At 37.6% G+C, this 13,987-nt stretch overlaps 1 protein-coding gene across 1 annotated transcript in view; it reads left to right on the top strand.

Moving 5' to 3' along the window:
• LOC133655280 (regulator of G-protein signaling 3-like) overlaps nucleotides 1–13,987 on the top strand; it is a 378,581-nt gene that overhangs the window by 325,105 nt on the left and 39,489 nt on the right. The window contains 1 exon segment of the mRNA XM_062055278.1: nucleotides 31–101. Coding sequence (XP_061911262.1) covers nucleotides 31–101 — 71 coding nt within the window.

The raw sequence follows: 13,987 nt of genomic DNA, 5'->3' as shown, positions 1-13,987 counted from the left end.
CAGTGTGTGCTCTCCTTCCTCTCCCCACAGCTCAGCTCCGGATCCCCCTGCAGCTGCGAGGTCGGTCCAGACGGCGCAAAGAAGAAGAAGTCCAAGAACCTGTAAGTACCTCCAATGCAACTATTTTTCGGTCCCGACTACAGTTTATAACATTCATTCATTCACTCAGAATGAATTGGTTGTACCGACAGAACACCATCCAGTGTCTGTCTATTAGGGCTGTGAATCTTTAGGTGTCCCACAATTCGATTCAAAAACGATATTTTCCCGATTCAAAAGGATTCTCTATTCTTCAATACATAGGATTTCAGCAGGATCTACCCCAGTCTGCTGACATGCAAGCAGAGTAGTAGATTTTTGTAAAAAGCTTTTATAATTGTAAAGGACAATGTTTTATCAACTGATTGCAATATTGTAAATTTTTTTTAACTATTAAATGAACCAAAAGTATGACTTATTTCATCTTTGTGAAAGTATTGGACTCAGTGTGTTGTCAAGCGTATGAGATGCGATGCAAGTGTAAGCCACTGTGACACTATTGGTAATTTATTTTTATTTTTATAAATGTCTAATGATAATGTCAATGAGGGATTTTTAATCACTGCTATGTTGAAATTGTAGCTAATATTGATACTGTTGTTGATAATATTCATTTTTGTTTCACTAATTTTGGTTTGTTCTGTGTCGTGTTTGTGTCTCCTCTCAATTGCTCTGTTTATTGCAGTTCTGAGTGTTGCTGGGTCGGGTTTGGTTTCGGAATTGGATTGCATTGTTATGGTATTGCTGTGTATTGTTTTGTTGTATTGATTAATAAAAAAATAAAAATAAAAAAAATAAAAATAATAAAAATAAAAAAATTGATTTTTTAAAAATGAGAATCGATTCTGAATCGCACAACGTGAGAATCGCGATTCGAATTCGAATCGATTTTTTCCCACACCCCTACTGTCTATACACCCTGAACTGGTCACAATTCACTTCTGAATGGGACATTGACTGCTAATTAATCCCACTCCAATTATATACAATCAGCTATGTGAACCACTACACTAAAAATCAGGGTTCGTACGGGTGCTTAAAAACCTTGAAAATGCTTGGATTTTAATGTTGTGTTTTCCAGGTTTGAAAAATGCTTGAATTTTGGGTGAAGTGCTTGTAAATGCTTGTAAATGTTCATCATATTTCTCGGCAGTCTGACTTAACAGGCTAATTATAAAATGGAAGAAAAATTGATAAGTTTCCTTAAAAATGAAAGCTACACGCTTGATCTGTTGGATTTGCACGAGCCCTTACATTAGGTTGTTGTGGTCCATCATGCCGGGAGGTTGTCGTTTTAATGAACATTAGATGGACAATGACAAATACAAACCTCAATCATCAGGAGAAATCTCCTGATGATTGAGGAAACCCCTCATGAAACAGGCCTGCAGAGATGAAGTAGTCTTGTGATTTTTTTCCACACATATATATATATATATATATATATATATATATATATATATATATATATATATATATATATATATATATATATATATATATATATATATATATACATATATATATACATATATATATGTATGTGTATATATGTATATATATATATATGTGTGAATGTATGTATGTATATATATGTGTATATATTTATATATACACATATATATATATATATGTGTGAATGTATGTATGTATATATATATATATATATATATATATATATATATATATATATATATATATATATATATATATATATATATATATATATATTTATATATATATATATATATATATATATATATATATATATATATATATATATATATATATATATATATATATATATGTATATATATATATATATATATATATATATATATATATATATATGTATATATATATATATATATATATATATATATATATATATATATATATATATTCCTTGCGCACTAATTGTGCGCAATTAAAGTCACAATATCTATGGAAAAATGCATTTTTAAACAATCTGATTTGCCTGAGCGGCTAGGAGACACAGAGAGTAACACGCGGATTAGAAAGGACAGATTTGAAAAAAAAATATATATATATATTTATATATATATATAATACATTATTTAAAAAAAATATTTTTTAACTTGGAACTTTACCGCGGGCCGGATTTTGGATGCTGGGGGGCCGGATCCAGGCCGTAGTTTGGGGACCCCTGTGATATACGATCATATTTATCAGCTGCTTGACAGCGTCATTGATTATCATTATCTTAAAATAGCTTCATAATTCCTCTGCTGTATGCTAACTTGCTAGCAACTTTCAAAACACTTTTTTTCCAAACATGTGTCACAGTTGTGTGTGTGTGTGAGTGACAGGAAGAAAAGCTTGCATTGGCAGAAGTCATTTGAACAGACGATAAATAATAGGGCTGTTTAAAATAATTGATACGCTTCCAAATTGCGATTCTTATTTAATTCCGATTCATAATTTTCAAGAATTCATAAAAACAAAAAACAAATAATAATGACTTTTTTTATATATATATAAAACAAAACTAATGTTTTAAGTCATCCATCCATCCATTTTCTACCGCTGGTCCCTTTCGGGGTCACGGGGGATGCTGGAGCCTATCTCAGCTGCATTCGGGCGGAAGGCGGTGTACACCCTGGACAAGTTGCCACCTCATCACAGGGCCAACACAGACAACAATCACACTCAAATTCACACACTAGGTTAAGTGTTGCCTATCAACCTATCCCCAGGTGCATGTTTTTGGAGGTGGGAAGAAGCCGGAGTACCTGGAGGAAACCCACACAGTCACGGGGAGAACATGCAAACTCCACACGGAAAGATCCCGAGCCCGGGATTGAATTTAGGACCTTCGTATTGTGAGGCAGACGCACTAACCCCTGTTCCACCATGCTGCCCTGTTTTAAGTCATATCCGTGCTTACTCGCTGTTTGTATATGTCATCAACCAAGAGTGTCTGTACCCTGTTTTAAAAAGTTTTTATTATAAGTTTTATAGCAAACAATATTTTGCGAGAATATATTTGAATCAAGAATCCTGTTGAATTGATCATTGTTACCACAAGAATTGAATTGTGAGTTGTTGTAGGATTCACATCCCTAATAAATTATAGTTTGAAAATAATAATCACTGTCCTGTATTCGGGTCAATGCGGTCATTTTTGTTTACAGTTAGTTTTTTTCTAACAAATGTACTTTTCCGAACTATGCACAATAGCTTCTTGGCAGCCATTGAGGGTGAATGCAGACATGAGGACTCTCGCTGGTTATCTGATTACACAAAAACGGTGTCGTATTGGATTGTTTGTGTACATGACAACAGTGTTTATGGAGCAAATATTTGGGAGACGGAGCTCAAAGTGGAAGATTTTGAACACCATTTAGGTTGAAAAAAACCAGACGTATTCAACTGGAGGCCCGCAGGCCAACTTTGGCCCAGTGAGGATATTAAATTAGCCCACACATATATTTGGTTGGTTTGCACTTAAGAATCCTCCAAAAGTAAAAAAAATACAAATAGAAATAGTGTATTAGCAGTAATCCTTCAACCAGAATTAGAAGCAATTCGCTTTTTATATGCCCTTGAGACCTAACATCCTTTGCAGTTTTGTAAGGATAACATATTTAACAATTGTCTCGATTATGCCTCGAATCATACATTTATTTTGAGCCCCCCCCTCCATGATGACATTTGTTCACACTTGTATATTTATGTGAAACAATTTTCATACGTTTTAATCAAAGTTTATTTTAATTTGATGCATGTTTTTGTGTTAAACAAATTTGTGGAAAATGCATTGGGTTCAATTATAAATTACCGTATTTTTCGGACTGTCATGTCTGTTGATCATGTTTTTGTTTGGCTAGGTTCTGTTTGGTTTTTGGACTCTTTTAGTTTCTGTTTACTAGGGCTGCAACAACTAATCGATTAAAATCGATTATAAAAATAGTTGCCGATTAATTTAGTCATCGATTTGTTAGATCTATGCTATGCGCATGCCCAGAGGCAATTTTTTTATTTTATTTTATTTTTTTTACATTAAATTTTTTTTTTTTTTTAAATTAACCTTCATTTATAAACTGCAACATGTACAAACAGCTGAGAAACAATAATCAAACTAAGTATGGTGCCAGTATGCTGTTTTTTTTCTCAATAAAATACTGGAAAGGATAGAAATGTAGTTTGTCTCTTTTATCCGATTATTAATCGATTAATCAAAGTAATAATCGACAGATTAATCGATTATCAAATTAATCGTTAGTTGCAGCCCTACTGTTTACGCTCCATTGTTTTTGTTACCATGACTACCATTACTTTCACCTGTTTCACGTTTGCACTCACGCACCTGTTGCCAATGATGTCACTATTATTTAAGCCTGTCACTTTCTGTTGGTCGGCCTGGCGACATTACCCTTGCTACTCTGCTACCTCCGCGACCGATGCTACCCTTGAGATTCATGTTTAACATAGATTATGCTTCATGCCATGCCACAGTAAGTTTTTTGTTTTATGTCCATAGTTTTTGCCTTTGTACTAGTTTATTGTTTTCATAGCCAAGTTTGTTATCCGCCTTAAAATTTAAATAAATCATGTACCTACCCTCATGCCATGTCCGCTCCAATTTCCTTGCATCTCGGGAAAACAAACCCCGTCATAGTCCACGCCTTGACACGGACCATAGGGCGCACCGGGTTAAAAGGCGCACTACCGATGAGCGGGTCTATTCAGGTTTATTTTCATACAAAAGGCGCACTGGATTATAAGGCGCATTAAAGGGGTCGTATTATGAATTTTTTCTCAATTTAAAACACTATCTTGTGGTCTACATCAGTGGTCCCCAACCACCGGGCCGTGGATCGATTGGTACCGGGCCGCACAAGAAATTTAAAGAATAAAAAAATTAAAAAAAATTAAAAATTATTAAATCAACATAAAAAACACAAAATACACTTACAATTAGTGCACCAACCCAAAAAACCTCCCTCCCCCATTCACACTCATTCGCATTCTTTCTGTTATCAATATTTCTGGTTCCTACATTATATATCAATATAGATCAATACAGCCTGCAGGGATACAGTCCGTAAGCACACATGATTGTATTTCTTTATGACAAAAAAACAAAAACGAACCCCCCCCCCCCCCCCCTCGGTCCGTGGGACAAATTTTCAAGCGTTGACCGGTCCGCAGCTACAAAAAGGTTAGGGACCACTGGTCTGTGCTAGTTGCATAGATTATGTTTCTTCAGAGTTTGTCGAGAGGTTATCAAAAAGGGCAAAAGACTGCAAGATTTTATGAAAAACCAATGGAACAGGGTTGAAGAATGCATGCGTTTCCAGTGTTCACTTTGTTAAAGGTTTGTTTGATATACTTTTAACGTGCATTATTTCCCATTTAAGTATTATCTTGATATTATTTGTATTTCTGAAACGCATGTTTGCTACGAGTGTTTCAAAAAGCACCAACTCGGCGAGTCTAAATGAAAGAAAGCAACACCTAAAAGAGTAAAGCTTTTACCAAAGGCAGCAATCATAAATGAAGCTTTCAGCACACACACAATGTTGACATCTATAGTTAAATTTTGAATAAAGACGGGGAAAAACACGCTACTTGTAGACGGCAACAACAAACGAGCAAAAACGATGCATATTTATCCGGTACAGTCTTGATACCAATTTCCTTGACCCAGCCACACACAAAGAAGTTGTAGACATCCATTTTTTTCCAAGTTTCTATCTGTTTTGTAGTGTAGAATGGCGTCTGGACCACAATTGTTTGATACGTCTGGGAATGCGACCGACATATAATCCTTGATATCATATTCTTCCTTTGATATAGTATAAGGATCTATTCCATTGGGTAGTTTTGATCTGCTTTTTGCAGGAAGATCTAGGCCCCTTGTGCACTCAGATAGTTCACACGCTGCTTGCTGTACAACAGCCATCTTGGCTTGGTTAACCACCACTGGTTTTCACTTCCAAGAAGAAGTCAGGTGTCGGGATACAAGCAATACAGTGGAATCTCGATTCACAAACCTAATGGGTTATTCAACATGTTACAGCAAGCTTAAATGTCAACACGCACACACACATACACACTAGGGTTGTACGTAGGGATGATGTTTGATAAGAAATAATCGAGTTTGAGCCCATTAGCGAATCCTCTTATCGAACCGATTCCTTATCGATTCTCTTATCGAATCCAGATAGGTTGTTGTATATGAAAAAAAAGACACAATATTTGGTTTAACAAAAGCTCACTTTTATTTTATAAGAAAAAAATAAAATGAAATAAATGAATAAATATTGACTGTTACCCCCCTAAAAAAATAAAATAAATAAATATTGACTGTTGTTACCCAAAGTATATTAAGTGGGATTTTTCAGAAAAACAAATATATACAGTAACATAAATATAACCTGTCTCTGTGATCACTATAGGTGTATAAATAATAATATAGTGTTAAATAAAATCAGTCCCTTGGGCACAAAACTGAAAATAATACAGCTCTCCAAAAAGTGCACTTCTGCTGCTATTGGAACATACTAACTACACACACAGGCAGACAGCTAACAAACAATCCAAGACGTCTAATAAAGTTCCAAAACAGATTAATCCATTTAGGCTCTTTATTGTTGTTGATCTTGCTTTGTCTTTTCCTATCTTTACTTTTGTCTTGCACTGGACTGTTATGTTTTAAAAAAAAAAAACTGAAATACACACAATGACAAATGTATAAGCTATGTGATTCAATTAGCATACTGAAATGTAATACACAATATGTAAATATTAGCTTCACACAAATATACAGTACTATCTTAAAACAAATACTTCTGAGTGTTGAAACTATTTCGATGGTGGAAATACACGACTGGCAGCCATTTTAAGTCCTCAAAACATCCATTGAAACAGTGCACAAAAATCTTTTTTCAATAAACATACTACTATCAAATTTAACCACTTTCCACCTTAACATTGAGTTACATAATCAAGTTAAACAGTTTACTTACAGACTTATCTTTTCCAAGGCTTGTAAGAGCTAACACAACTTCTCTACTTCTCAATTGTCTCATGAACTGAACTAATATCGTCAACCCGGAAGTGCCCAAACTATTGACGCATAGTATTTTCATATCGCCACAAGGTGTCAGTAAGAGTCTACAATCAAATGGGCATAACATTGCCAATTTGGGATTCGTTCCCAAGGATTCGAATAAAGAACCAACTCTTTTTCTTTACTATAGTGGCCTCGATAACGGGAACCGGTTCTCAAAAAGGGATTCGAGTCCATGGAATCGGTTCTTGTCTTATCGAACAACCGGGAGAATCGGCTTCGAACATCATCCCTAGTTGTACGGTATACCGGTATTAGTATAGTACCGCAATACTAATGTATCATATTTGGTACTATACCGCCTCTAAAAAGTACCGGTGCCCCCCCCATCGCCCCCCCCACACCCCCCCCCCCCCCGTCCGTCCGTCGTCGTCACGTCGTGTCATTGCTGTTTTACGAGCAGAGGAGTAAGATGTCATGAGAAATGCAGATATAAATTAAATACACAGAGGACATAGGACATTAAATGAGCTCAAATATAGCTACAAGTGAGGCAATATGGTGCAATATGTGCATAAAGCTAGCCTAAATAGCATGTTAGCATTGATTAGCTTGCAGTCATGCACTGACCACATATGCCTGATAAGCGCTCCACACAAGTCAATAACATCAACAAAGCTCACCTTTGTGCGTACACACAGCATAAATGGTTTGGTGGACAAAATGAGACAAAGAAGGAGTTGCATAAAACAAATATTTCTCTGGCATCGTTGGAGAAAGTTATACATGCAAGCAAACTCCGGTGAGTTCAAGGACTGCCAAAATTAGCGGGACAAAACGGCACTCGCCAAATACTCTCATCAGAAAAGCATGTTTAATATAAACAGTGGGATTTTTAACAATTAGGAAGGTTTGTGTCATGTTTGTCCTCCTACAGAAACCCTGTTAAGGCCCAAGCTGTTTGTTTAATTGCTTTTTTTATTTCTCTTTGCTATTTGGGCTTATTGGACCCTAATTAGAATAAAAACTAAAAATCATCTTTTGATATGATGTACTTAGTCCATTAGTACACAAATGTGTACTTCATGTGTAGTGACATGCTAATTTTTATTTATACACTTTTTTTTCCAAATTCCATTGTATGTTATACTCTTCTGACACCACCAGATGGCAGTATAAGCGTCCATATGTCGGTATAAGACCCCAATTCAGTAGTGTGCACAATTTTGGAAATAAGAGCTAAAAGGTGCTGTCTCCGAACTCACTTTGTAAACGATCAATGAGTCCATACAAAGCTAAGTGCCGGAGATTCAAGAAATACACGGCGCACTTACCCGTGTAAAAAATTGTCAGAGGACCTTAAACGATAGTTTAGTGTTGTGAAACGGGGCTTAGGCTAAATAATTATTCGTTTAACCCTTGTATAATGTTCATATTGTTGTTACTCAGCCAGGGTTTGTGGGTCTGATGGACCCGTTGCATTTTGTGGCTTTTAATGCCTCACAATCAAACACTTTTATGTTAAAAATACTGAACAGATGTTTACCTTATCCCAATAAACATCTGCTCTCATTTTCTCGCACATTTGACCCTCTGATGTTCTGTGTACCTACACTCTGTCCTCCTCCTGTCTAGTCCTGCTGTGTGTGTGTGTGTGTGGTACACAGAACATCAATTTCCACACTTCTATTAGCCTCGGGTCCAATGGACCCGGACATCTTATATGTAATAGAAATGTGTAGGGGGGGTGTATGGTGTGTGGTCATTAAATATGTATTAAATATGTATTCTGATATATATGTTCTTCACAGAAAATGAGCCAAAGTCAGTGAGTCTCAGTTTGAAAAATGAATTAATTGCATAATTTTTCTTCCGCCCGATTGTAGTTGAGCCCCCCGCGACCCCGAAGGGAATAAGCGGTAGAAAATGGATGGATGGGTATAATTTTTCTTTTAATAAAAAATGAAAACAGATCCCACAGACCCAAATACCACACAAAGGGTTAAATGACTTAGTGTAGACATAGCCTTAAAATATATCCCCGTTTAAACCTTTACAAAGTGACATCGCCACCTACTGGCCTGGCATGCATACAGCAATGTAGCAGTCGTAACAATGAAAATGTTGTGTTTATACTGGATTTCTGTTACGTAAACCAGTGGTCCCCAACCACTGCACAATAAAAATAAAAAATAAAAAAAATGTTTTTTTAAATAAATAAATTAAATCAACATAAAAAACACAATATATACATTATGTATCAATGTAGATCAATACAGTCTGCAGGGATACATTCTGTAAGCACACATGATTGTATTTCTTTATGGAAAAAAATAAATAAATAAATAAATTTAATTAAATCAACATAAAAAACACAATATATACATTATATATCAATATAGATCAATACAGATCAATACAGTCTGCAGGGATACAGTCCGTAAGCACACATGATTGTACTTCTTTATGGAAAAAAAAAAAAAAAAAAAAAAATTAAATAGCATTGGTCCGTGGGACAAATTATCAAGTGTTAGCCGGTCCGCAGCCACAAAAAGGTTGGGGACCACTGGCGTAAACCATCGTTTCCCAAATTGAAGGATTTTTATAATGATCAAGCAAACACACATTGCGGCTTTTTCATTTGCGTTTGTCGCATTTGCCATTTTTTTTACCCTATCATTACTTTATGTATTTCGTTACAAATATGGCAATATTATGATGTATTCTTCCTTCCCCAGGAGGAACCACATTTTACACTTGGTATAAACAAACCCCACACACGTTTGGATGAATGTGCTTTTTACTCACTCCATTTAAAGTTGAGTTTCGGGATGAAGCTTCACGCTGATCAATGAAAGCTCGTCATCATGTGCTTAATTAAGTGGTAAATGATGTGTGAAGAGTGCACGGCGCCATATGTACGCCTCGACTGTGTGGGAAAACACTCCAGTTTGTGTGTGTGTGAGCGTGTTGACACCTCCCTGATTCATCAGCTGCTGAATGAGCCTTTTCACACCTCACTTCATCAAGACCAAAGTGCATTTAACACGCGGCCAGGACAATGAAGCAGCAGCTTGGGAGCTGCTCGTTCTCCTCCGCAAGCTGTGTTTAGTTAACCGGGAAGATTATGTGATTAAGATTCCACAACTTCTTTGGAAAAAGTTATTTTTTAGGTCCAAGCAAGACCGTAAGTCTTGAACTATAGAAAGTATTTCAATGGTCGAAATCTGTGCTTTTGGGTCTCATAGTTGTACTCTGTCTCAAAGTGTGCTCAATGTTTCCTGACCATTATTGCTATGTTGTTGTGGAGGGGGGCGTGGCCTGCGGGCCTGCGGGCCTGCCGTGTAACGGGGAGTGTGCCAGGACCGGCCTCAAAGACAGCGACAGGTGCGTGGATGGCCCAGGTGGACCTTGTTATCTAATCACCTGTCGCCTTTATTAGCAGCAGCCGGATTGAGACACGTTGTTGGAGCTGGAGAGAGACACGGACACGAAACAAAAACCCCTGCACATTTTCTAAAAATACTTTATTATTATTAGAAATTATTATTAAGTTAAAGTTAAAGTACCAATGATTGTCACACACACACGAGGTGTGGCGAAATTATTCTCTGCATTTGACCCATCACCCTTGATCACCCCCTGGGAGGTGAGGGGAGCAGTGGGCAGCAGCGGTGGACGCGCCCGGGAATCATTTTTGGTGATTTAACCCCCAATTCCAACCCTTGATGCTGAGTGCCAAGCAGGGAGGTAATGGGTCCCATTTTTATAGTCTTTGGTATGACTCGGCCGGGGTTTGAACTCACAACCTACCGATCTCAGGGCGGACACTCTAACCACTAGGCCACTGAGTATTATTATGCATGATTGGAGTGCCTGGTGGTGATGGATAGCAAGTTCTAAAAAATACTTGTGTCATTGTTGCATATACCACCAAATAAATGATAATAATGATTGTAGACTCTTACAGACACCTTGTGGCGATATGAAAATGCTACGCGTCAATAGTTTGGGCACTTCCGGGTTGACGACTTCTCAATTGTCTCATGAAACAATTGAGAAGTAGACAGTTGTGTTAGCTCTTACAAGCCTTGGAAAAAATAAGTCTGTAAGTAAACTGTTTTAACTTTTTTATGTAACTCAATATTAAGGTGGAAAGTGGTTACATTTGATCGTAAGATGTTTATTGAAAAACGGTTTTTGTGCACTAAATGGATTAATCTGCTTTGGAACTTTATTAGACGTCTTGGATTGTTTGTTAGCTCTCTGCCTGTGTGTGTAGTTAGTATGTTCCAATAGCAGCAGAAGTGCACTTTTTGGAGAGCTGTATTATTTTCAGTTGTGTGCCCAAGGGACTGATTTTATTTAACACTATATTATTATTTATACACCTATAGTGATCACAGAGACAGGTTGTTTTTGTGTTACTGTATATATTTGTTTTTCTGAAAAATCCCACTTAATATACTTTGGGTAACAACAGTCAATATTTTATTTTTTTATTTTTTTAGGGGGGTAAAAGTCAATATTTATTTATCTATTTTTTTCTTATAAAAGAAAAGTGAGCTTTTGTTAAACCAAATATTGTGGTTTTTTTTCCATGTACAACAACCTATCTGGATTCGATAAGAGAATCTATAAGGAATTGGTTCGATAAGAGGATTCGATAATGGGCTCGAACTCGATAATTTCTTACCAAAAACCATCCCTATTAAAGCCTTTTAATTTTTTTGCGTCTCCGGACCCAACTTATTTAGCTCAACTTAAATAGGTTTTCCGTGTTGGTGAATTCTTGGAACAGTCAACTGTGTTTCTAGAAGTTTCCTTTGTGCTGCAGCGACACTGATGGAAACCGCATGACTCTCAATATCGCAGTATTCGCGTCATCGAGTGCCATTTTTAGTCCACGCGACGAGGACGCATTTGAAAAGAAGGTTTTTGTCTGGTGCGTCTACAACACGAGTACAAGCACTGTACATCGCGGCTAAAGATAGAAATCTCTCAGCGTGGAGGAGACCAACTCCTGGAGATGTAATATATGAAATGTTCAAAAATAGAAGTAGGTGCGCATTAATGACAGCTTTAAGGCACCATTTGCGCGCACCACAGAGTTGATTACCCCCTGGCAACGTATAATCAGTGTGTATTCTTTTCAATACTTTTTCCTGACGTCTTTCCTCTAATGGCCGACGTCTATCATCATTCCTTCATTATTTTTCCCTCCCAAGGCTGAGAAGAGCGCTGATGTTCCCTTAATGCAGCACGCGAGTCACCGTACAATAGCGCTTCATTGGAAGTGGTTTCAGTCGTTTCACATTCACAGCTGAATGTGCGCTTAAGAATAGCTCGTTAGGTGATGATGTCTGACCGGCATCCTCTTCCTCACTTCCTGCAGCCTCATTGTTTTCTCCCGCCGCGTCTCGTTTTTCAGCATTAGTGCAGCTGTTTTCCTGTAAACCATCCGCAATATTGTCATAATCCCCCCCCCCCCCCCATCCCCCAAACTCTTTGTGCTGAATCCAGAGCACTCCCGTACACTACATGATCTTTGACCAGCAGTTTTGCACGAGCGAGTGTCATGATCCTTAGTGACAGTTTTGTTATGTTTATTTTCCTTTGCTTGGTGTTATTTCTGTTCCAGCACTCTCGTTTTCTCGTTTCCACTTCCTGTGTGTATTTTTTATTTCCTACCACTTAACTTAACTTTTTACCTGCACGCCGCCTGCTGTCTCTGCATCTTGGGGTCACGTTGCCAGATTGTCACAGCTGGGTCCTTAAAAATCAGCAGAGCGCTGATGTCATGTGAAAGATATTTGAGTACTTTTTTGCAGTAAGTCCTTAACCCTTGTGTGGTCTTCGGGTCTGTGGGACCCGTTTTCATTTTTTATTAAAACAAAAATGATACAATTAATTAATTGTTCAAACTGAGACTCACTGACTTTGGCTCATTTTCTGTGAAGAACATACATCAGAAAACATATTTAATGACCACACACCATACACCCCCCTGCACATTTATATTACATATAAGATGTCCGGGTCCACTGGACCCAGGGCTAATAGAAGTGTGGAAATTGTAGTTCTGTGTACCACACACACACACACACACACACACACACACACACACACACACACACACACACACACACACACACACACACACACACACACACACACACACACACACACACACACACACACACACACACGTTTTCTCCTAACATAGAAAGAAAGAATACATTTAGTAAGAAAAGTTACAGTACTTTATTGATACATAATATTTCCAGGCTTTCGAGGGCCACATAAAATGAAATGGCGGGCCACATCTGGCCCCCGGGCCTTGAGTTTGACGTAGAACATTTTTGACTAGCAATTTTCCAGTAGGTCCTTAAAGGCCTACTGAAACCCACTACTACCGACCACGCAGTCTGATAGTTTATATATCAATGATGAAATCTTAACATTGCAACACATACCGATACGGCCGGGTTAACTTATAAAGTGCAATTTTAAATTTCCTGCGACACTTCCGGTTGAAAATGTCTAGATATGATGACGTATGCGTGTGACGTCACAAAGAGAACGGAAGTATTCAGACCCCATTGGATCCAATACAAAAAAGCTCTGTTTTCATCCCGAAATTCCACAGTATTCTGGACATCTGTGTTGGTGAATCTTTTTGCAATTTGTTTAATGAACAATGGAGACAGCAAAGAAGAAACCTGTAGGTGGGATCGGTGTATTAGTGGCTGGCTGCAGCAACACAACCAGGAGGACTTTGAGTTGGATAGCAGACACGCTAGCCGGCGACCTCACCTTGACTTCCTCCGTCTCTGGGCCGCTGACCGCATCTATGATCGGGTGAAGTCCTTCGTCGCTCCGTCGATCGCTGGAACGCAGGTGAGCACG

This window comes from Entelurus aequoreus, linkage group LG08, assembly GCF_033978785.1.
Source record: "Entelurus aequoreus isolate RoL-2023_Sb linkage group LG08, RoL_Eaeq_v1.1, whole genome shotgun sequence".
NCBI lineage: Eukaryota > Metazoa > Chordata > Actinopteri > Syngnathiformes > Syngnathidae > Entelurus > Entelurus aequoreus.
Note: the sequence above shows the minus strand (reverse complement) of the source record. Positions and strands in the feature narration are given on the sequence as shown.